Source organism: Onychomys torridus, chromosome 19, assembly GCF_903995425.1.
Source record: "Onychomys torridus chromosome 19, mOncTor1.1, whole genome shotgun sequence".
Taxonomy (NCBI): Eukaryota; Metazoa; Chordata; class Mammalia; order Rodentia; family Cricetidae; genus Onychomys; species Onychomys torridus.
The window spans coordinates 716,737-741,380 of NC_050461.1; the positions used below are offsets into that span (position 1 = coordinate 716,737).

At 42.6% G+C, this 24,644-nt stretch overlaps 1 protein-coding gene across 1 annotated transcript in view; it reads right to left on the reverse strand.

The window, feature by feature from the left end:
- Sim1 (SIM bHLH transcription factor 1) overlaps positions 1-24,406 on the reverse strand; it is a 71,292-nt gene extending 46,886 nt beyond the window's left edge. The window contains exons 1-8 of the mRNA XM_036169356.1: positions 24,232-24,406; positions 15,304-15,386; positions 12,228-12,317; positions 11,662-11,770; positions 11,443-11,528; positions 10,725-10,924; positions 10,431-10,537; positions 9,615-9,762 (exon numbers count right to left, since the gene is read on the reverse strand). Of these exons, the coding sequence (XP_036025249.1) occupies positions 9,615-9,762; positions 10,431-10,537; positions 10,725-10,924; positions 11,443-11,528; positions 11,662-11,770; positions 12,228-12,317; positions 15,304-15,386; positions 24,232-24,406 (998 nt within the window). The remainder of the gene's footprint in view (positions 1-9,614; positions 9,763-10,430; positions 10,538-10,724; positions 10,925-11,442; positions 11,529-11,661; positions 11,771-12,227; positions 12,318-15,303; positions 15,387-24,231) is intronic.
- Between the last annotated feature and the right edge of the window lie 238 nt (positions 24,407-24,644).

Sequence of the window (24,644 nt, forward strand, 5' to 3'; positions counted from 1 at the left end):
AACCCTGACCCCCAAAGACATTTGTCATTCATTTTGATGTCCCTCAGACTTGGTGTGGCACCTGTCATATACCAGGTACTCAGCAAATCTGTAATATTTTATAATTTTAATCATTTATAAAGACTTCCAAAAACTGAAGGACCTAACAATGCATCAAAATGACTACTGATTTGTTATTCTTAAGCAAACTTCTGCCTTCCTAAAACTTATGCTTTTCTCCAAAGACTCATATATATTTGTTTGGAGCTCATTAGTGTGCTAAAAGATACTTTTTGTTTCATTAAAATAAACACCCTATTAATGGACATTTTCTCAATGTTATTTTGAATTGAGCATAATGCCAATACACTCACATATTATTTCATTTAATATTCAGAATGATTCTAAAAGGTAAAGTGCCCACATTTTACATATTAAAGCAACTTGCCTGGTCACAGAGCTGGTGATAATCTGCTGGGAATAATCAATAGACTCTTGGCTACTATACTATCTTGAATGATAGTAATACTGATAGCTCATTTTATAACACATTTTTCAAATGCCTTGTCAGGAATTTCCAGGGTTTGAAGTATCCTAATAAGCCTTCTGGTTAGATTGCACCATAGTTTTATAAGAACAGAATTGGAGAGGCAAATGCAGCCTTTTGTCCCTGCAAATCCAGATTAAGTCTCACACTGACTTTGCACTTACTTCCCTGTCCCAATACAAATCTCACACTTTCTTTCTCAAAATCAATTTCAATATAAAACTACTATATATGGCAGTACTATACATTCTTTTCAATAATATTTAAATTCAATTTAGAATACTGATATCTTAAGCTTTCAAAACTATGTTCTGTGCGTAGGTACAAAAATTATTATTAAATTCAAGTTGAATGCATACCACTACTAATTTGTAAAAAACAAGATCCTTGAGAAGAATAACTTCTAATGTGAATAGCTAAAGGCCCAGCTCCAGCAAAATAGTTCAGAGAGAAGAAGGGCAGAAATGCTTACTCTCATCAATAGCAGAGAAGAGCCATGCTGCAAATGGACACAACTCCCATGTCAAAAGATCCTAACCCTATTTCAAGGGATCCCAACGCTGTTTCCAATCCTTTAAATCCTATCCCTTTCCCTGGAACTTCACCATCACCTTGAACTCTGTGCCTTCAGCAAACAGTACATGTGTTTCCTAGCTCCATTTCAAACTGGGCCAATCTGACTTCTCAAGTTAGATGGGTCTCTTCTGTTTGGCTAAGTCAGCTATAGACTGCTTGAGCTTGAGTGATGCCCAGAACATACACAGGTGATGCAAAACAATGAGGTCAAAAGGCCGCACTGAATACCATCAAAAAGGCAAATGCTTCATGCTATATGCACTTGAAATTATAGTTACTAACAGCAGTGAGCTACAGTTACTAAAAAGGCACTGGTTCCAATTAAATGAGAAACATAGTAAAAGCTTGACTCCTCTAAATGTTCCTTCTCTCTGGAATAGTAACTTCTGCCCTGTGCTCTCAGGCATCCCAGCACAGAGGAGGCCCTGAGTAAACCCTGGCTACCTTCCCACCCAGCAGATATCTGTCCTGCTCATGATGGCAACAGCAACAACTGCTGAGCCAAAATGAACCATAGAAACCACACACAGCGGCACAGTCTTCATAGCATAGAGTTAAGGAACTGTGTAGAAAGAAGAAGTTTATAAATACCCAAATTTTTTGTGGATTTAGGGACTTAAAAATTCAAGACCCAGTAAAACCCCAAACACTATCAGTGTCCTACACAAAAGAAGCCTCTTCTCAACCCTCTGGGCTTTGCCATCACCAGAGACATTCCTTTTCTTTCCAGATCCTTGGGCCTTGGAATACCCAAATCACAGGAAAGGAAGAATGGTGTCCTTCAACCTAGACAAAAGGTGCAGGTTCTTGATTACAGATATTCATCAGAAATTTCCACATTTCATTTAAGCCCCAGTCAAGCCGTCTTTGTATAACAGCATAAACACACAGCACTTTAGCCCAGTGAGTTTTCTACCACCACCTGCTCGTCTGGAAAGACAAGTATCATAAGCCAATGGGCATAAAGCACAGAGAGAAACACTAAGAAGAGCAGTAGCAGCTTTTTTAGTAAATCATTAAGGTACACAGAGCCACACACACTGAAGGTTGAACCTAGCGCTTCAGGCATAGTAGGCAAGCACTTTACTTCAGGCTGTATTTTATTTTGATATAAGATTGCACTAAATTGCCAGGGCTGAACTTGAACTTACCCTGTAGCCCAGACAGGCCTTGAACTTGTGATGTTCCTGCCTGAGCTTCTGGGATAGCTATGACTACAGGTTTATATCACCAGATCCAGCTACAGACTCAGAGCTTATACCAAATATAACAATATTCCCCAAAATGAGACTGAAGGAAACAAAAGCACACTTTCCTGTAATTGAAATAAAGTTCCTTTTGAATTTTGAACCACTTTTGCATGTCTTAGCCTCCAAATAAGGCAATGACACATGCTTCCCTATTATACGACTCAAAGACCAGAACTCTTTCCCACCAACAAACAAGAAAGCCAGAGAAGAGGTAAGGCTGCTCACACCTACTAGATAACCAAGCAGTCAACACCCAGAACGGAAGGGGAGATCTGTGAGTCTGTGTCCTTTATGTCACAGCATCAATAAGGGGAGGAGTGGAGTCCAGAAGGGAAGGAGGGATCAGGCAGCTCCCAGGGGTCAGACAGTAGCACAGCAACTAAAGGAATGAGTTCATGTTCCCAACTCTCAAGTACAACCACAAGGGACAACTGCTATCATTGAACTATTTCTCTCAAAGGAAGAAATGGAAACACATATAGTCAGTCTAGAAATACCGCACTACCACAAAAGATAATCTGTGTCAAATCTGATAAACAGGATTACTTATATTAGCAAATCACTAACATCTGGTTTAACATGTTTTACAAGAACATAAAATGTTAAACCTGGTAGCAGAAATGAAATGAGTAATAGCAACAACATATCTGTAATCTACAGAGATGCAAGAAATCATAAAAAAATATGATGTACATTACTATTATAGTAATATTAAAAATATCCTTAATAATACTTGAAGGGGAAATTCTATGTTATTAAATATCACTGATAAGATGCCATCACTATGCTTTAGGAACAAAAGTGTTAATATCTGAATGCACAGATCTGAAGCAGCAATGTCAAGGCAGCTTTTTAATCTTCCTCCATGAATTCACATTAAAGTCCAATCTGAAGTTGGATGGGCTGACCACTATAGGCCTTCCTCACTTAAACTCAACTCTATCCCTCTGACTTTTCCTCCCCTAAACCAGCTCCACTCTCACCCTCATACAGAGAAAGACAAGATGCTGTCATTGACACAGAGCCTTTAATTCTAGCTTCAGGTCATAAAAGGAATGAAGACAGATTAGTCTATGAGCATAAAGTTATAATTAGATAAGAATAAATTCTGATGCTCAATTACATGATAGGGTAGTCACAGTTAACAATATAATTTGTATTTCAAAAACTCTTTAAGGTATGATTTTAATGGTGTCACCACAAAGAAAAAGTAAATATTTGAGTTAATAGACAGCTCATCTAGCTAAGAACCCTGCAAGCTATAATAATGATGGGCCTGACAAGATATTCCAACTGGTGCAATTGGGTACAAATGTTATGGGAGTATCCAACCATTTTTTAATTGAACCTACAGTCTACTCCAACAGATGGAACTCATGTCTTTCATTTTTACTGAAGCTAAGAATCTACAGCAAGATAAGTCATAGGCCCTAGGGGAAAATCTAGTAATCTCATTCTACTAAATAGACATAGTATTAAAATGAGTCCTAATGACTTATTGCTATATCCACAAATCAGAACAACTCTCAACCCTTAACTGAGAAGTTTGTTCTTGCAGTAGATGGCTATTGACACAGAAACCCTAAGACTATGGAGCATTCAACCCTAAATGGGACATAGATATCACAGCCTTCTATGAAAATAGTACAAAAAGGTTATTGAGAGCCAGAGATGATGAATAACTTCAAGGAAACAGTGTATTTTCAGACTCAACACTCATGGTGGTTGAGACAGCACACACAAGAACTACACAAGCTCAAGCCAGATACAATCTCAGCATGAGTGAAGGGAGGTGGCATGGAATCCCACCACTAGCTTAAAAACTATTGGCATACATACCCTCTCAGAATGGGCTGTAACTAGAGTCCCAGGGGAAAATAATGCCCTCTTCTGGTCTGCAGAGGTACTGCATGGGTACTGCATACTGCATGTACATGGTCCATGATAATAAAATAATAATAACAATTTTAAAGATTAAAACTTAATCCCTGATTTTATCACTTATCCTACGTGAGTTCCAGTTTCCTCACTCAGCAAATGAGAACTTAAATCTCTGATCCTACCACTACACAGAACACTCAAGAAACAAATCAAGCGACTAAGACATACTTTGAAAGAAATGTGTGTTCAGAGTTTGTTACTTCAAAGAACACTAAATTTTCAACTTTAAGAAAGATGAATATCAAATATGACTAGGAGCATGTTTACATTCCAGCATTCATAAAGTTTAAGTAGAATTGGAGTTTGAGGGCTACTCAGTAAGACTTTTTCAAAGGAAAAAAAAAAAAAAAAAGATAGCTAGGTATGGTGCACACCTTTAATCCCAGCACTCAGGAGGCAAAGGCAGGTGGATCTCTGAGTTCAAAGTTAGTCTCATCTACAGAACAAGTTCCAGGACAGCCAGGGCTACACAGAGAAACCTTGTTTTGAAAAACAAACAAAATAATAATTTTAATTGATACAATAGAAAATTTTATGAAGACTAAGATTAAAGTGAATATTAGTGCTGTGTACATAAAAAGGAGACTGAACCTCACAACTCTGATGCTTTCTTAGGTCTTCCTTTTAATAGAGTATTTTTGTAGTTACAAATTACTATTAATATCAGTGTGCCTTCAATCTGTTTCTATAATTATTAAGATACATAAAGGATCATCTGTGGATAATGTTGATGTTCAATATTATTGTGGTAGATATTAAACACAATTAACAATGGGCTCTATTTTATGGGTATATATTGTGCATGGTTACTATTTTTGAGCCATCAAAAGATTAAATCTACACAAGTACTCCACTGATCTGAGGCATAAGAGGGAACTATTTGATATTTACTGTAGGTCAGGAAGTCAGCAGGGCCTTCCTTTATCATGTGCAACATAAGAGTAATGATTTTGATGATTACATATTATTCACCAAGTTTTAAAATGTATTGCTTAAATCTTACTAGCAATAGAAATATCACTAGTCCTTAAATAAATTTTAAAAATTTATATCTTAACCCTGAAATTATTTGGCACCATTAACCTATCTGAAAGAAGAAATGAATTTGAGAGTGTTTTAACATTCATTGGCTAAAGTAAAGATATATAAAGTTTTCTACTCACCAAATATGCTAACATTTTAAAGTCTTTTTAATTATGAAAAGCATGAGGCTTCTCACAGTATTTAACTGCAACAGTGTGCCAAGAAGAATGAGAAGCTCGGGGTCTGCATTAATTACAATCAAAGCACGCTTTTCTCTGATGTTCAGTACTTCTCCTTCGACATTGGCCAGCTTTTCTACAGAGTCACAGAAATATTTAGTAGATAACCACAAAGCTGGGTTGTCTCCGTTTGTTGTTTTTAGTAACACAGAAATTGAAGTCTTTACATAGAAAACTACTTCCTTCTATATGATCTATAAATCACCCTCCAACACCACTTGAGATTTTCCACTAAAAGCAGTGTTCTAAATTCTAAATTCAGTGAACAAGCAGAGGTAAACTCTTTACCAGCAAAAAAAAAAAAAAAAAAAAAAGGAAAATATTAACCTGTCAGATCATTCAAAATGTATCTTTTTATTTTCTTTCCAAGCACAAAATCACAATAGTATTAGTCTATAACTCTTACTAAAAATCGAGTTTAAAATATGATACCCTTTAGGGCTATAGAAGCCATTACAAAATACTGCAAATACTGTCTCTCAGCCTTGCTACGCACCTGTCAATGAACACGATAAATAGTAGCAGCAGTAGTAGACTGATTTTAACGGCACGTGTAAACGAGTGCTGAGCTATTCCTTCACTAACTTCTATAGGCAGTAGTTCAGAACACTGTAAATGTGCCATCAAGTACAGTAGCTGGCAGGACGTGTAAGGGTGCAATGACTACAATGTCCGCAACTTTATTCGAAATTATTTAGTAGGAAATATACACATAAAATCAACCACATGCAATCATAAAGGGGCATAAAAGAAATGTGGGAAATGTCAAAAGTGTACTATTCTTTCAACATATAGGTCTGAAAAAATGTTGATATTTTAAACGATAGTTGGACTCCATTGATTTATCTTAAAAGTAGAAGAGTATTTCTTAACTTTAAAATATACAATGTCTTAATCATAAAGAGAACCAGTATTTTCCATTTTCCTTTAAATTACTTTTCATAGTTTATTGGGTGTTTCACATTTTCAATTTTCTTCGCATTAAATACTAATGTTTTCCACCTGAACTAGCTATGAATAATTACTACTACCAATTAAACTGGAGTACATCTGAGGTCCAGACTCAAGTCTTCAGACAGTGTGCTTTTCTTTTGCATTTTACACTCCCAGGCCTCTCTCCAGCAGTCACTGTGGTTAGTTACTTGCTCAATTTATCTATCCTCTTAATACTAAAGACAGGGTGTCTCTCACATTAGCACACATTTTAAAGCCTGTGAGCACTTGCTGTATAAGAAAACTCTCTTTGATTATGCATGTCTTAGAGAAAATCATAAACTAGTCATGTTTTTGTTTTATTGTGGTAGTGATATTACAGAAAAACAGTAGGTCTTGCATTGCACCACAGACACCAGAGAAGCTAAGAAGTTATGATGTCTTTGCATTTTTCTCTCCAGATTTGCAAAATTAGAAGTTCATATTGAAGCCAGTGAAGCACAAGGTAAAGAACATCGCTTGTTCTAAAACCACCCTACTTTCCCTACACTTACTATTGCAGCTACGTATTAAAGCGAGGTTCATTGGTGCTTTTACTAGATAATGATGACCGGTTTCTTTCCTAAGTGTATTTTAACAATACATTTGCCATCAGAAAATTAGAAAAATAAACTTCCTATAAATATAGTTTCTACCAAAACATCACACTCTCATTTGATCATTGATTACTTAAAATGTTTTATCCACTTTCATGTCATGAAAATCACTTCAAAGTGTACCATATATAAAGTTTACATTTAGAAAACATCTGGTCTCTCAGGTTATTTGGGAGCGTGCTTAGTATTTAAGGGCATTGTTGAGGTGATGTGTTTGGAAAGGATGCACTTATTACTCTCTGGCTGCATGAAGAAGTAGTCCAAAAACAAATGTGGTTATTCACTACTACCATAGAGAATCAATAGCCATGTATTTAATTTGCTAAGACAATGCAAATTAGTAACTTCCAGCCAGATGTGTGATATACACATCAAACAAATGGCAACCTGTTCATTATGGAAATCCTGTCAACACACACAGAACCAACTGATGACATTTCATCTGAAGCAGTTTCCACATTTGCAGCTATAAAAATTGTTCTGAGAATTTTTATACAAGGAATTGGAGCACAGACTCATAAAAAGGGTAACCAGTGTCAGCTTTCCATCTTGTGCGCCTGTGCATACATGCTTCAGTGTGTGTATACTTCTATTTTCAGTTGAGATACAAAACGTTCAGCAAATGCTACTTTTCCTTTCTTAAATCATGTATTTTCTACCATTCCTTCCTTTTTTTGTTTTGTTTTGTTTTGTTTTTCGAGACAGGGCTTCTCTGTGTAGCTTTGCTCCTTTCCTGGAATTCACTTGGTAGCCCAGGCTGGCCTGGAACTCACAGAGATCCGCCTGCCTCTGCCTCCACCGCCCGGCTCCATCCCTTCCTTTTTAATCAGATGTAAAGTTAAGGGTCGAATTCCACAGCTCTCAAGAAGTGTGTAAAGAAAAGCGCAGACAGCAGAAGGAAAAAGAACACTTACCCACTGGAAAAACAAAACAGAATATTTCGAAATTACTGCAAACAAATTAAGGTTACCAATTGGGAGGTCGAGCTTTCATTGAGATCATTCGTGGGGTTTGTGTGGCTCTACCCTGTTGTTTGATAAAGAATGATTACTAACTACAGGCACCATCAGAGAACAGAGGCTACATAAAATGCTTGTTATGGCTCAGACACTCAAAGCACCTTTTTAAACAATGTTCCTTTCTTTTCCATGGTAAGCAGACATAATTTTTCACCCTTTAATACTTCTGCTTCATGGGTTTATTTTATCAATTATGCCTTGCCAATTTCTCATGTTTATTTTAATAATATGAAAGGCCATGCCCATTAGACAGATGGATTGTTTCATGATACCCAAAATAATGGTATGTGGTATGTTTTTACTCTGTATTAAAATACACTACCCCCTTGCTATTACAAAAATCTAATCTTTCTTTTTATATGGTTTACTAAAAAGTGAGCATTTAAAATATTCTTAATAACCACCTATTATTTTTAATCAAGCAGTCCTTACTCAAATTTATTTTCTGAATCTACCGAATTTTCTTATTAAACAAAGCATTGAATGTTACTGTTAAACATATTTCCAGCCACTACATTTTTATTTGACAACTTAAAGCAATGTGGAATGAACCCAAACCTCATCTTGTATTTTATACTCTATTTCAAAGAGCATCTTTTAACCAACTTCCTAATGTCAAAATAGCATTTCTGCTAAGTACCTGGTGTGTCAATACTTCCAAAATAAAGAATTTCTGAGGTCCCCTAAAATCACAAGTTTTCAACCCCTTAAAAGAATAATAAATGAACACACAAAAGATTTCTTTATAAAGACTTCAACCCTAAGCAACTAGACTTTCACAAACACTGCACAGAATATTCTCCTTCAGCAGGCACATACTAGACCGTGTCATTAGCCGCAAGGTATGTTTCTGGAAAGAACAAGATTCCAATGCAGCAGCTGCCATATCTGTCACGCTCCGCAGATCCAGAAGATGTTTCAATCTAGCACCCACAAATCCGTGCAGCCTAACCCATAGCCTTTGCTTTCTAGGGATTAATGTTAGACTCTCCTGGTCATTCAGGTCCCTTTTTTGGTTCAAGGGGGAAAAAATACTCTTTCAGAATTCTGACTTTGATTGGAGACTGTTTGAAATTAAGAACTTCAAACCCAAGATCTGAAAAAGTGAAACAGATGTCCAGTATGTTAATAGTAGATGGCTCCGTGTGTCCCTCGGATCCTTCTCTCTCTCTCTCTCTCTCTCTCTCTCTCTCTCTCTCTCTCTCTCTCTCCTGCATTAAATTCTATTTAATACAGGATTCTTTTGAAAAGTTAAGAGAGAAAAGAGAGCAAATATGGACGGTATTGGGATAACTCCTAAATCTTTTCCTAGCAAAACGACGAAAGGAGCCTTCAAAGTCCTCGACCCGCATCAAAAGGCCTCTGCTGGGAGACCTGAGCCTGACCGGGCACACAAAACACCCCGCCCTCAGTTGGAGAAGATGGTCTCAGGCTGGCATTCAGGCACTCACGTGAGGACGTAGTTGACGCTAACGATGCAGTGCGGCCTGGAGGAGCGGCTGTTGTGAACGATGGTGGCGTAACTCTGTACCCATACCCAGCCGCCGTGCTTTGCCAAGAACCTGTAGTACTTGGTGGTCACCTGCCCCTTCACCAACACTAGAAAGAGAGAGGCAGATGGTAGTGAACCCAGCCTGTCCTAGACAGGTCCAAGTGCCCGGTGGTTTGAGTGCAGAAACCCTGAATGCTGTAACAACTGCGCCAGTGCAGGTGGGAGAGGTGGCAGGCAAATTCCCAATCAATTGATTGCCGGTCAAACTGAACTGAGGCCCGCCCGAGCCCCACTAATAGATATCCATTATATGCTAATGGTTGGTATGGTCCCTCCTGGGGCCTGCTGTCTTCCACACTAGCAATGGGGAAAACACAAAAGTTAATGGTTTCCCACTTTCTCAGACCAGCTTTTCCTACTGCATAAGGGGAAGTCCAACTCTAAATCCTCAATCCTGGGAGATTAAGCTCACAGCAAAACTGTATCAAAAGCAAGGTGAGTTCATGCGCATGAGAAAAGTAGCCTAGGTTGTTTAAACAGCTCTCGTCTTTAGTAACGTTTGCAGGCGAAGAATGAAACCCCACTGGGGGAACGCCTCTCCTACTCCCTGAGTATTAGCAGCTCGAGATACCAGACTGGGTCGCCGCCGCAGCATCCCCTTTCTGAGTCTCCCGTACTACTGCCACCCCTACCCCTCTAGGAAACCCCCCAGCAATCTGCTTGGACTTCCGGCCTCCAGCTCTGCCACTCCCTTGAGATTAGGGTGGGGCCTTACGTAAGTGATGTGCGCAGCGTAGGTGGAAGGTGTCGCAGCCATGGACGTGATGGTACAGGGTCTTCTCAATCAAGTCCTGAGGTTCATACCCAGTCAGCTCCGCCACCCTGGGGAAAAAAAATTACCTAGGGATAAATGTAGGACTTTTCATCACCCCTTACTGGATTTCTGGCCCCATTTCTGAAATCCTGGTCAGATGCCCCACCTGCAAAATGGGCTAGTAAGGTCAAGGGAAGGTTCTCCCTCTCTAAACACTGTCATTCTTTAAAGTCGCTTTCTTGACTGCCCACCCACCTGGAGTCCAGGAAAATAAGCTTCATGTCCAGACTGGCTCGGAACATGAACATGTTGCTGTGTAGTTTGATTTCTGTGACAGCGCTCGGAGGCAGGGAGTGACCCACGGCCACCAAGCCCACATTCTGGTAACACCCATCGAAGGGCGACATATCCAGGCTGTACTGACGGATCTTCAGGTAGCCGCTACAGTGAATAACCTGTGTTGGAGGGGGAGGGGCGAGACTCAGCAGAGGTCAGGAAGAGCTCCCTAAAGGATGCAGAGGAGTTGAAACATGTTAAGAGTCTACTTGGCCTCAAATCATAAGGTGCCCCCAAAAGAGTGACTGCATGGCCGCCGTGAATTCACGTGGAAGCTTGTAAAACAGAAAATGAAGAGAGAGATATAAAGGGCTTGTTCCCACCAAATCCTACCACGGATGAATTGGGGCAGGGATCCTGCTCTCCAGTGATATTAGCATTCAACTAGACAAGCCTAGCTGCAGCTAAGGCTTTGATCCTTAACTCACTGAGAACCGAATGACTGGGGGTTCACAACTTCACAGTTCCATAGGCTCCTCTTTAAAAACAGCCCATTGTCCTGCTTAGTCTTTTAAATGGCCCCCAGGTGTGGTTCACCAGAGTAGCTCCTGGGGCAGGAACCCACCTCCCTTACCCCCAGGAACCTTAAGCCCTGCCTGGCCACCCTTAGACTGGACTTTCCAGCTCAACCACACACCTTGTAGCCACCGCAGGTGAGGCCAGCATTCCGCTTGGCCAAAACACACTTCATCCTCAGAAAGAAGGAACGCTCCATCTCATACTCTGTGAGAAAGAAGAGGAAGGCTCAGGACTAGAGACAGGCAGCCAAAAGAAGCAACGTCCCAGCCAAGGTTAACTAGGGGAACGCCCCCAAGCTGACCGGCATGAGCAGGCGCTTGAGGCCTGTCTAACTTACCCTGTACAAAGTGTGAGTGGTAGGGCTGGTGGGCTGTGAGCACTGCTGTCATCTCATCGTGGTCAGCCGGGTGGATGTATTCATAGATGCTGTTCCCAGTCAGCTCCACCTGTAAAGAGGATGGGATCACCATCTCTGCAGTTGTACAAGGCCCCCAGAAGAAGCTGAGAACTTGCATCAAGGGATCTGTAGGGCCAGAAAGATGGAATAGGTTCTGCTGCTTGCTACCTGGTCCATCTTATCTAACTCTCGGCTTCCTTACCTGTAAAATAATCATAAATATCAGTAGCAGTGAGAACGATGGTCACAGTCACACCCCTTGGAAGGCTTGTAAAACAACATAAACTCCTCCACCATGTGTGGCTCATGGTAAGAATTCTAAAACATAGCAATTGTTTAAGCCTGCAGTAGAAGCTAAAGGAGGAGGGGGTCAGGAGGGGGTGATTGAGGCCCCTGTCATATAAGAGGCTTTCAGTGCCCAAATGCAGATGTAAAATGATTAGGAAGCCCTCCCCACAATTCCAGCTGTGAACATTGCAGGCTGGAAGGATGAACCACTCACCTACCTGAGAAAGGCCCAGGTGAACCGAAGCTGTCTCTGAAATGTACATGATCTTTCCATCTGGGGCCACCACGAAGATGAAGCCATCCAGAGTCTGGGGAGGCAGAAATAGAGTGAGAGATCTGAAGAAATGGGGGGGGGGGCAGAAGTTAGACACAGTACAGAAAGATGGGACTGCGGCAGACTGTCCAGAAACAGGACACAGAATAAACACAAGAATCTCCTGTTTTGAACTTCCCAGGCTTGTAAGTGTGCAGCACATTGACAGGTCAGAGTGAGGCTGTGGACAAGGCTAGTGTCCTACAAAGACTCAAGATCCATTGAAATGAGAAAAAAAAAAAAAAAAAAAAAAAAAGAATCTGTGGCACACAAAAGTTCTGGATGTGGAAGTCGAATCACAGCCTTCAACAGGAACAGGAAGTAGGTTAGGCCCTGAGGATAGGGGTTCCAGTAAGAACCTGTGTCAATATTGAAGGTTCCATGGTGACAGTGATCAACAGTGAAAAGAGTAATAGCTGGGCTTGAGAAATATCCAGTACAGCAGACACTGGTTGACATGAAAGAACTGGCAATTTGAGGTTATAGACAGAAGGAAGCTGGCCAAGACTCTGAAAGAGTCAGGAGAGGGGGATTTAGGAGATGAGAGGCTTTGCTCAGCAGCCAGTCTGTAAAGTAGTGTGACACTATATGTTTGTGTATGTTTACACTGATGCATCAAGCTGGCAGGCTCTTTGTAAAGAAAGTCTTAGATTGTCCCTGTCTCTTCATCTCTGTGAATGAGGCAATGGAGACCTACAATAAACCAGACTGCTCTTAAGGAGCCCAGAGGGACAATTAGCCTGAAGATAAATGTGTTGACCACACAATTAAGTAGATAGAGCTGAATAGACAAGAGACCCAGAAACTATGCATTACAGAGGCCTTGAAGAACTTGAATTCAGTAGACCCCTGAAGAGGAAGAAGCAAGGACTGAAGCGAAGAGCATCTCAAGCAGAAGAAATGATGTAATAAAGTCAGAGACTGAGGGGAAGGCTGGTCTGATGTGTTAAGAGCTGGTGAAGCTGGTAGGAGATGGGGCTACATAATTACATACTCAGTGGATTTTTAGAGTTTGGGATGTCAGTTTGAGGACCCTGCAATTGCCCTGGCAGGCATTGGGATTCCAACAGAATCTAACAGACTCATCTACAGGAATCTAGATGAGGAGCCCATAGCTGCAGGCCTGAAATCACATCTAGGAAAGGAGTCTAATTTAAGGATGGCACTGAATGAAAATTTTATATTAATTGGTGTCAGAGAGAGAAAGTAAGGTTGATTTCCTGACTTCAGAAAGACAGTTATGCAGAAGGCAGTACCATTAACTAAGGCTGAAAACTTAGAGAAATTGAGATTTTGTTGTGAGCCTGTGTCATCTCTCCAACTGGAAACCTGGATGTTATGTAAGTAGAAGTCTAAGAAGGGAGACAATGCAGTCTTGTCTTAAATGTGTCTAGTTGGCAGTAGGAAACAAAAGTTGGGAGACAGCTGGAGTTACAGGGACTAAACAGTTCAGGTGACAAGTGCCGAGAGGAGAAAGGAGTTAGGACTTTCCAAATTATAACACAGGCAATGGCATGACATTTTTAAAAAGAGACAGGCAGAAGAGAAGACAAGTTTAGGATTGTTGTCGTTGAAACACAGGAAAGAAGAGTGTTGCCACTAGAGCCACCTCCTTCTTTGCCCAAATGACACTTTCCACCAAGTCCTCTCTAATTGGGCCCATTCCAATTTAGAGAGGAGGCCTCCTCTTCCCCTTTCTGGTATTTCTCTGTAATACCCTCACCACCAGAAACACCAAAGCACTCCTAAGAATGGAAACAGCTTTGCCTCTGGCACACCACTCATCTTCCTGTGTCTGAATGTGCTCAGTTAAGTCTTTGATAACATAATGTGTGGAGCCTGGGTAGGGCCCAATGGGGGGGAAATCCGACTGCAGGGAAGTGGGAGCCAATGGAGAGGAGAGTGAAGAAACCCCTGAACTTCAGAGTGTTAAAGAAAAGAGTGGAAAGAAACCCAAATAAAGTATAAAGGGAAAAGCTGTTTGGGTTTTGTTTTCCTGCTCATATTGCTAGGAAAAAAATATATAGGAACAAAGAGAGATGGCATGGGAGAGCTGGTACTGAGGTAGGATGTTTCAGTGAAGGGAGCTATGGGCTTTTCTAGATGAATTCAAAGTGGAGGCCAGATCAGTGGGGAAATACCCAAGTCCTCTCTTTGTTAGGAAAACTAAAACCTATTTGGTCTCTCTAGGACTGAGAAGGGAAGTGAAGGACCAGCCACTGCTTTCTGCTTCCATTAGGCTTCTGAGGTTCCAGGCTCCCACTCCAGGAGACCCCAGTGGACCTGAATAACAATAGAGGGTGCAGGATGGGGGACAAATGTCACACTGAAAAATGCCACTGGGAGTTTTATTATTTAAAATATTTGCTCTGCGACTTAAGCCAACAGGCAGTTAAAAACCCTCTGCACTGCAAATAACAAGGTGATGGCCACCTCACATTGTTTAAACTCATTATTGGGGGTGCATATGTGTGGTGTTGTTGGATTTGTACAGAGCTTGGGCTAGCCTGAAGTGAGGGGCACTGGCAAAAGGAGTATGCCTGGAAACTACCGTGAAGAGACGAAATGAGTTGCAGACTCAGCTGGATCCGGAATGAGCCAGCTTAAAGCACCCAGGGCATTTACAGCAGATTCCGGTTATTTCCTTTGCAAATTCTTCATTTCAGATGCTTCTTCAGCCCTGCCTCCTAGGCATGGCGCAGCGCATTCAGTTTTCTTAGCCGAAAAGCGACAAACGGAATCCCCTCCCTTGGACGGAGCCCTACTAGGGCCTTGCCGGGCTGATTTGCAACCTCCGAGTCTTGGTTGTCACTTGGCTTCCCCTTCAGCCTCCCAGGCACCACTGGCCCATCCTTACCAGCTAGATTAAGAACTCAGATTTAAGGAGAGCAGTTGTGATCTCCCTCTTCCTCTTTTTTTTCCCCCCTGAGAAAACAAAAGCCAGGGTGGTGCCCAGGCGATTGGGAATCTTGTGCCTGTACCTGGAGTAGATGAGAGCCGAGTTCTCGACCAACGTTGTCCAATGGGCTGGTTCGACTGGTGTGGCCCCACGCCTCGCCGAGCCCTGTGGAGACACACAACTTTCAGCACAAGAACCCGGGCCCTGCTGGCAGTCGGGGCTAGAGTGAGATTACGTTTCTCTCACTCCGGGAGCCGGAGCAGCGCGGGTTGCGTTCGCCGCATTTGGGATACGATCCGCGGGAGTGGGAGACTGGGTCAGCTTGCAGCTTCTGTCCTGCAGGAGTTCTAGTGGCCTGAGCCCTGGACAATCCCAGCGCTATCTTTGGAGTAGGTTCCTGTTCTGTTTAGCTGGCGGGAAGAGTATTTTTTGTCCCAAGTTTTCATCCTCGCCCTGATAAGCAGCCCGAGAGAGCCCTCACACTTTGCCAATGCAACTGCCACCCAAAGAAACCAGAGGCCACAGACCACATAGGCTCAGTCCCAGGTGGCCTTTCTGATTGGCTGCCGGGCTTTCTGGACGCTGGTTTCCTTCAGCCTGACCTGAATATTCTTGGAGAAAGCCCTAATTGTGGTTGACTTGCAGCTTCCCTCTGCCTCATCCTCGGCCCTCCATCACCCCCCCCACAAAAAAAAAAAACCAACGACTTTTTTGGAGTCAGTTACTTTGAGGTGCCAGCCGTTTGACACTATTTTCGCTCTATTCTGGACTTAGAATCGGTTTCCTAACTTCTCTAGTACCATCTATCAACAAAGACAGGCCGTTCCTTCCGTTTGTTTTAGTGTTAATCTTTCAAGCTTTTGGCACAAACTTTTTCTGAATATGCTTAAAGAAATATTTATGTAAGAATCCCCATTTTTAATATAAAATATGGTCTACTACCTGTATCAAGAATGAAATAAAAGTAACCAAAAAAAGTGCGTAGGCATTGTTCAACTATTTATCTTTTAAATGTTGCTGATAAAATTACTTCAGTGGTTTCGTTTTCACATTACTGACAAGATTTAACCGTTTTCTTTTTTAAGGTGATCTATTTCGTTAGTGACAAATACTTTGAAAGGTACACCGCGACAAACATGCTCAAATTTTAATATAGAAATAAAACAATAAAACATCCGGTTAGACTTTTTTGAAGACGTTAGCTAGGACTTGCTTTCTAAGCAAGTGATCAAAACCCTGACAACAAGTAACGGTAAGCGCCCCTCAGGCTCAAATGGGGTCTTTCTGGGTGTTTGCACACCTAAATAAATCTAACGATTTCCGCACTGCTCTGCAAATACTACGGCTCCACTCCTGCGACCGCCTCCCTCTGTTAATAGTGCAGCGTGATCCTTCCTGACACACCAGCACGTCTAAGATTCCCTCCCCGAGTGACTCCGTGATCCTAGTCCCAGTCATCCTTGTGGACCAGTACAGAAGGGCCTGGTCACAGTCACCCTTACAAACCCCTTCGGTTTGCTTCTCCCTCCCCTCTCCTCCTCTTGAGTCTTGGCCACTTAAAGGAGTTGGCTCCACTAGAGAGAGACAGAGAGAGAGAGAGAGAGAGAGAGAGAGAGAGAGAGAGAGAGAGAGAGACAGAGAGAGAGACAGAGAGAGAGACAGAGAGAGAGACAGAGAGAGAGACAGAGAGAGAGAGACAGAGAGAAAAGTCCTTCCTTGCTTGGAGTACCGAGGACTTGGCCCCCGCAAACCCCTGGAAACCAGAAGCTTCGTGGGATCAGGGGGCAGGACATTTCCGCCGGTCCTTTCGTGGGCTGAGGCTGCGGTTGTCTGAGACTAGCTCTCGCAGCCCCACAAGCTAGCAAAACCTGCATTTTCCGCAAACACACGTCATTAACAGAAAATTTTGAGGGTCGCCTGGAACCGCCTGATACTCCAAAGACCTGGAAAAAAAAAAATCACCAGGTAGGGTCGAGGGGTTGTCGGGGACCTGTAAAAAGATCTTGCCTCAGAACTCTTGGCGCCTGTGTTGCTCTGTAGGGTTGTGCCCTCATTAGCATGCGCCTACAAGAGAAAATAAGACTTGCCCACAGGTTAATAATCAGCCCGAGCGGGTGCCCGTACGAGCTAACAGAGTCCCTCCCCCTCTGCGCTTCCCCCACGCGCACACCTGGTAGGAAAGTTGGTTTCACAGAGGCTGCGTTCTCCTTTTGTCGCCAGAGGAAACCTGCCACACGGTTGAGGCTGGGTTAATGTTTTATGAAGAACTCACTGCCCTGATCTCACCAAGCAAGGAGCTCACCCTCCAAAGTGTGGAGGACACTTCCTCCAACTAGTTCCAGGTTCCCAATCCCCAAAATCTTAAAGTGTTGTCACGGACCCTCTCTCCTCTTTCTTCGGTGAAGTTCCCCAGCACCAGGTTTCAGTTGGAAGGGAGTAGCTGAGATTTCGTTTCTGCACTTGACCTACCGCAGAAAATTCGCAAATCCTTTGATTGTCTGTTTAAAATGAGGAGGAACCAGCTCTCTTTGCGGCGGGATTACAGTGAGAACAAGATCTAAAGATTCCCTTGTAACTGGGTCAGGCAGAGGGAACAGGGTTTTGCAAAGGAGAAAAGGCGCTCTGTGAGGGAGGCGATAACTAAATCAGGTTTCAGACAAAAGGATTTTCCCCAGCTAAAGTGGCTGAAGACAAAGGAAAACATCATCTATTTTGGAAGATTTCCAAGATATGCCACATTAACCTCAGCAGATAAATTTTGCTTCTCTCAGTCCTCTCCCTTCCCTTAAAGTCTGGTTTATCGTATTTACATAAGTAGCATTAGAAGGGATGTTTCTATTATGAATCTAAAGGGCTAGCTCACATTTCATGTGAGAACCCAAGCAAGTTCCACTGTTGCTTTACCCTTGGTGCGCGGTTGAGCCATTTCCATTTAAATACCCCCTGACCCAAGGATTACCTCAATGGACTGACAGCGCGGGTTTTGTAATTTCCTGAAAATGAGATTTCGATTTATAAAACAAGAAACCAATTAGTAACCAAATGAGGCGAAGTAGATCCACTAAAATTGACCTAATCCCACAGGCACCATTTAGGCCGGTTCTTGGTGAATGAATGATGAGCCCCAGTCTAGCGCGCGCTCAAAGCATCATCCAGCTGTGTTATTGCAAGCAGCAAAAATAAATTGATCGGGCTTTTCCTTCGAATGAATTTCATGCCCTTGACAAAATATAGATTACAGGCCAGGCACCATTACCGCCTTTGCTAGCCGGAAAGAGGAGAGCTTCTTGTAGTGGCTCCGTCTTTCTTTCCTCCGTCATTAACAGGGCAACTCCATAGAAATGTGCCCCCCCAACACACACAAACACAATGCCTACAATGCCTTTGAGGCAAGAGGGAGGTGTCCCATGACCCGTCTACCTCTGGGGACTGGGGTGAGACGAGTTCTTGCATATTCCTCCTAACTTCAGGTCCCCAGAGGCTGGTAGCTGCTACTTGGGAGGAGTGTGTGACAAAGCCAAACCCCCAAATACCACGTCTTCTTCCCTGCAGGACTTCGGCGCCCTTGTTAAAAGACTGCCCCGGCTTTCACTCCAGGTTCTGGCTCCGCGCGCTTAGGCTGCTGAGCTCTCTGAGGGAAGAGAGGGTTGTGAAACGGGTGCTCCGGGCAGAACCAATTCCTGGTGCAGTCCCAGGGCAAGGCACTTCATCCAACACCAGAGCGCATCGGTGTCTCCACTAGTGCTAGGAACTGACCCTGGCCACCCCGGGAGAGGGGGCTCTCGGAGGTTCTCGGAGACCCACCTCCGCGAGGCCTGTCCTGTACCGCTGCGTGGACCCACGGCGGGTGCCCTTCCCTTGAGTGCTCGCCTCTCCCGGACCAGAGCCACGGTGGTTGTGCCAGGAATCTTCGTGTGTGTGTGTGTGTGTGTGTGTGTGTGTGTGTGTGTGTGTGTGTGTGTGTGTGTATTTCGCAGCCCAAGGCCGCAGGTCACTCACTAGTCGCGTTTCTTATGCTTCATCCCGCCCCGGAGTCCACGCTTCCGGTGGAGGAATAGAGGCTGCCAACCAGGCTGTGTAACTTGGACCGCACCCGCTGCGCGTCACTGAACACTACAAGAACTTGGGGGCAATAGGGTTTCCCCAGGTCTAGCTTAAAACCAGTGTCCTGCAAGTAGGCTGAAGGTGTCCAGCGCAATGGTCCAGGGCTTAAGTCTTCGGGAATGCCGGGGCTTGGCAATGTCACCTCCGTACAAAGACCCTCGCCTCCGGAGCAGGGCGGCTCCACACCTGGCGATCTACCAATCCAGCCCATCCGGGGCACGGATCCTATCTCTGCTGAGCTTTTAACCACCTTCAGGGCTGGCATCAGCGGCTGGGCAGAACAAAGGGTGTGTCAAACTCTGGTGTCTTGCAAAGCCTGTCCCAAAGGTAGGGGTAGAGACTTCGCCGATTCTCCGTGGACCTAAGACCCTGTTGGTTTGGAAACTCGAACTAAAAGAGGAGATGCCACAAAATATATTACGCGGACCTAGTGGGCTGCGTGCTTTCTGCAGTGGAAAAAGCGCAGTAGGGTCATAGATAAAAAGCGATCAGGGGTCTGAACAGAACCACCAGAGTGTCAAATCTGTCAGCGTTTCAAAACTGCAAAAGAAGTTTGCCCTACTCTTCCCATTCCCTTAGCACCTTCTGAGTAACAGGACTGATCCTAAACAATTGGCAGTCCAAGGAACTGTCAACGAGTGCCCACCCAAACCATCGATATTGTTACTGTTGATCTCCCTTTCTTGAGAAATACTGACTGACAAGGGAATACCGCAAGAATCCAGGAGTTTGCATTCGAAGCTTGCATCTGACTGTAAAAATTCAAAGCTACCAAGATTTCCCAGAACCGAACCCCCTTCCCCGAAATAAAAATCTATCCTTATATATTTAAGGTGATAGCTTTTAGATGGGTGGTTGCGTCCGGTTTGAAAGCACCCCGCCATGGCTTAAGGTGTTGTTTGTTTTTAATGAATGATGCATCCATTTCCCTTAAAAATTATTTTTCCGTTGATCAAATCGACAAGTTCTAGTCATAAATTTGCCTTGCACACATTTTAATTCTGCACTCACTTAAAACAACATTAAAAGTGGAATTAGGCAGAGAAAGCCAGACTTGAACATAAACTGTGCTTAAAGGGGCTTTAAATGAGAAAAACTTGTGTAAGAAAATAAACATGGAAACCCAATGCTCAATCACTTCCCTGACCAGCAAGAAAAACAGCCTTAAATCATACATCAACGTGAGAAACTGGGATCTTTTTGTTCTTTAGTTTTTTGACTCAAAAACACAATGATTAAAGATTTCGGGGTTTTTTGATGAATATTGTAGGTCTTGGGAATTTTGTCCCTATGCATTTACTAATTTCAACTCTGATTATTTTTATTTTTCATGGACATATTGACAATGAATCGTAGTGATATTACCAAGATTGTAAACAGAGATTTGAAACCATATCTGATCTTTCAGTTTATTCTGCATAACACTATGCCCCTGGCCAAAATTACTTTAGAGCTGGGTAACAAATATACTTCTTTTAGAGTTGAATTTGTCCTGTTTTGCATATAAATAAAGTCATGTTGTTGTTATTTTAACGCCTTTGTAATATTTATTTGTATTTTATGTGCACTGGTGTTTTGCCTGCATGTATGTCTGTGAGGTGTCAGACCTTGGAGTTACAGACAGTTGTGAGCTGTCACGTGGGTGCTGAGAATTGAACCCAGGTCCTTTGGAAGAGCAACCAGTGCTCTTAACCACAGAGCCCTCTCTCCAGCCCCTTGTTTTAATACCTTAATACCATTTTTCTGTATTTGATAACACCAAGGATTTATACATTTCTACATTCCTCAATTTTTCTTTTTTGAGACTGTTTTAGAATGAAATATGATTAGTCAGAAGATATTCACTTTCAATGCTCTCCCAGGACCCTTCCTTGATCTTCCTTTTTTCTTATTAAATCTCTAATGCTGAGCCAATGCTTGTTTCTCCTCCTTCTTCCTCTTCTTCTACCTTCACCTCCACCCCCTCTTCCGGTTTGGGTCTCTGCTCTTAGAGCGAGGATTACAGGTGTGCACCCCAGTGCCCAGTTTAATGCCAATTCTTAGTTATTCCTGCATCATTATCTCCTCCTCTGTCTCTCATTTCGCACTCAACTGTTCAGTATGACCCACTCAGAATAAACAAATTAATGCTGAAACATGGACCCAGACAAAAGCTACTATACTGATAAAGGGGTAAATGTACAGGAAATGATCTGTCTTCTTTATCCCCCTCTTTTTTTCCGGATGAGTGTGGAGCATATTTTGTTTGTTCACTTACCGTAATATAACCCTTTTCATTACACAGTACTATAAATGAAAGGTGATATGGGAAAAAAACAAGTTTTACAACGTTGCTATGCCTGTATGCCATCAGATTTGTAATCATTTGAGATTAGATAACCTATAAAAATCCATGCTAAATGTGATAGGATATTCACCATGATAAAATAACCATTCTTATTCTTAAAACAAAACTTTATTGAAGACCCACTGTGTAGCAGGAACGCTTCAAGATGTTTAAAGTAACTTCGAATTCTATTTAGCATCACTAAAAAGATTACAGCGATATGAAGTGTTCGGTTTCCCCAATGCTTAGACTGAACCCTAAGTAAAGGCCAATCTCAAATTTGGCACCCCCTGCAGGTAGTGCCTGGTTCTGCGGCTTGTCACTACTTTGCGTCTTTGAAAACTGCTGAGTTTAATTGTTTTTTTCTTGTTGTTTTCTTTACTGCTGTATTTCGCTTTGGGGTTTCTGCAGCTCAAGCAACCTCAAAATCAAAGTCTCACCCCTTGGTGCTGCTCTGATGATCCTGGCTAACTCACCGGGTGGAGCTGAGGGTGAGTTATGAACTCCACAGAAGCTGGAGAAATAAATGATGTGCCCAGAGTTCACACATCGTCCATCCCCTCCTCCTCATAAAATCACACTCGCCCATAGAAGAGAGAGGAGGGAGGGGCCGGGGTTCAGGAAGAGGGGGCTGTAGAAAACACAATTGTAGGTTAGAGTAGCCAAGGGGCCTGGCCACCGAGAGGACCTCAATGGGAAATCTTTCCTGGCGCTCTGTTAAAAATAACGAGAATTTACTTTGTGTCCTTCTATTCCTTTATAATGCAATTTTTATATTTCAAGAGTTAGAGCCATCAGAAGAAAGCTCCCTCTTTTAAAATACAAAAATAAAATTTAAAAAAACAAAACAAAAAAAAAAACAAAAAACGAAAAACAAAAAACCAGCCGGGTCCTCTCTGAGTTACCATGGTCTGCACCGAGCAGACTAAGGTCTCTGGCCTGTGGGTCCCCGGGTTCTGTTGAGTGACTGCTGAGGAAATCGGCCCCTATTCTTCTCCCGCCGTTATTCGCTGCCCCACAAGCAGCACCATATGCTGCTTCTGATCAAACAGCCAGGGACATCGGCACCGATAATTGACGAGACCCACTAGAAATCACGCAGAAAGGGAGCCCACTGAGACCACAGTAGCTGACAAATCACTGCTAATAATCCTGTTAGGAACAGTGCAGCCAGCCGAGTTCGAAATAGCTTTATTTTTATAAAGTAGGCGCTGACAGTATAAAAGACAAAGAGATCTCTTTTTTAGGCAGAAGGCTGTGTGGCACAATGGTGATTTTTCCCATCGCAACTCTCAGCACAATTGGGATGTGAATGTGATTTTTTTTTTAGTGTATATGTCCTTTCTCCTTTCTTCTTGAGAAATAAGCCCAAAAACGTTCTAGGTATTCTAACCTGGGATTTCTCTCCTCCCTGGATTTCAGGGTGAAAAGAGATGTTCAAAGAATCGATATAACACCACTAATAGGGTTGGGGGTGAAAACCAACTACTTAGAAGGTTGTGCGGTGGCCCTGACTAATTTGCAGCATTTCCGCAAGCTTTTAAACAAAGATCAAGTGAAGTGAACTTCCTCCCCTAGAAATAACTACTTCCCCATCAAAAACAACACCCGGCAAACACCTAAAACCAACAAACACGTCAAAAAGTTCTCGTTTGTAAATAAACACAGATCTTTCTCTAGAAGTTTTGTTTGTCTAGTAATCAGTCTTTTACATTCTCAAAACTTCCTCCCCTAACAAAATATTTTTCTATTCTATTTGTTATTTGGGTGTGAGTAAAGACCGACAAATGGGAGATTAAATGCCCCTTCCCCAGTGAGTTTTACCTTTTCCTAGTAAGTAGAGATGATTTCACACATGATCGTGTTCTGTGAAGGCTACTGTGCCTTCTCACAATGAATCTTGGTCACTGAAATTTCAATTTGAAATCATATCTAATGTTCTGTTATTCTAACTTCTAGGCCGTGTAAGAATTTGTTTGGATCCTTTTGCTAGCCCATCACTGAGGATACATTTCTGTATGTTCTCTCTGCTTTTCTTGAATCTGGGGTATTCTGAGTTCCAGTTTGGTAAACATCTTAAATACTCAGAACCAATTTACTATAAACAGCCTGATGGAGTCAGGACATTCTGTCCGTGCACATGCCCGGTTTCCTGCAGAACTGTGGTCCTTTTGAGAAAGTATTATCTGGCTCACCTAGCTCCACGGTCTAATCTATACCTAGAAATTCTAAAGAAAGAAAAAAGCAAACGGGTAGTACTCATGCTTTCTACTGCATATATTTCTGATAAGAGGAATGAAAAGGAAAGCCGTGTTTGGATTAACAGTGCTTTCGCCTGGGCCAAGTATCTGAAGTGTTGATAAAAGCGCTCCTGGGCTTCTTCCCAACCAAACATATCGGGTAGGGTAGAGCGGGACTGGAAAGGGAAAGACGAGGCGTTTGGTGCTCAGTGTTCAAATAGCTTGGTTCAGTTTCCCTTTGTAGACAATATAGCCCGTGAGGGCGAACACTAGGGCATTTCTGTGCTGTCTAGGTAGGCTTACCCCTTCTTTGAAATTCGATCTAAGCACGGCCGCTTACCTTCTGGGAAGACCACTCTCATTTTGAGATAGCTGGTCGTGAGTCTGATTATGGAAGCTTTGTCCAGCTGCGAGGTGATGGCTGAGGGCAAAGGCAGTAATTTAGCCAGTTCATAGAATTCACTGTTTTCTTTCTCCCTCCTCGTCCGGGCAGCATTTTTAGACTTTTCTTTCATCGTGTCTCGGGCTGCCTTTCTTCTTCCAAACTCCACAGACTCATCCAAAACCAAAAGTTATCTTTCAATTAGCGATCACACTCACATAACTTTGAACCAAGAGGCTGAAGTTTGCTCGGGGAGACCGGAATGATGGTAGGAACTGAACAGTGCAGCAAACAAAATACCTTCTTGAAATCGTGAGACGTTAAGTATAACAAAGTTGCTGGTCCACAGCAAATCCCGGCAATCCTAGGAA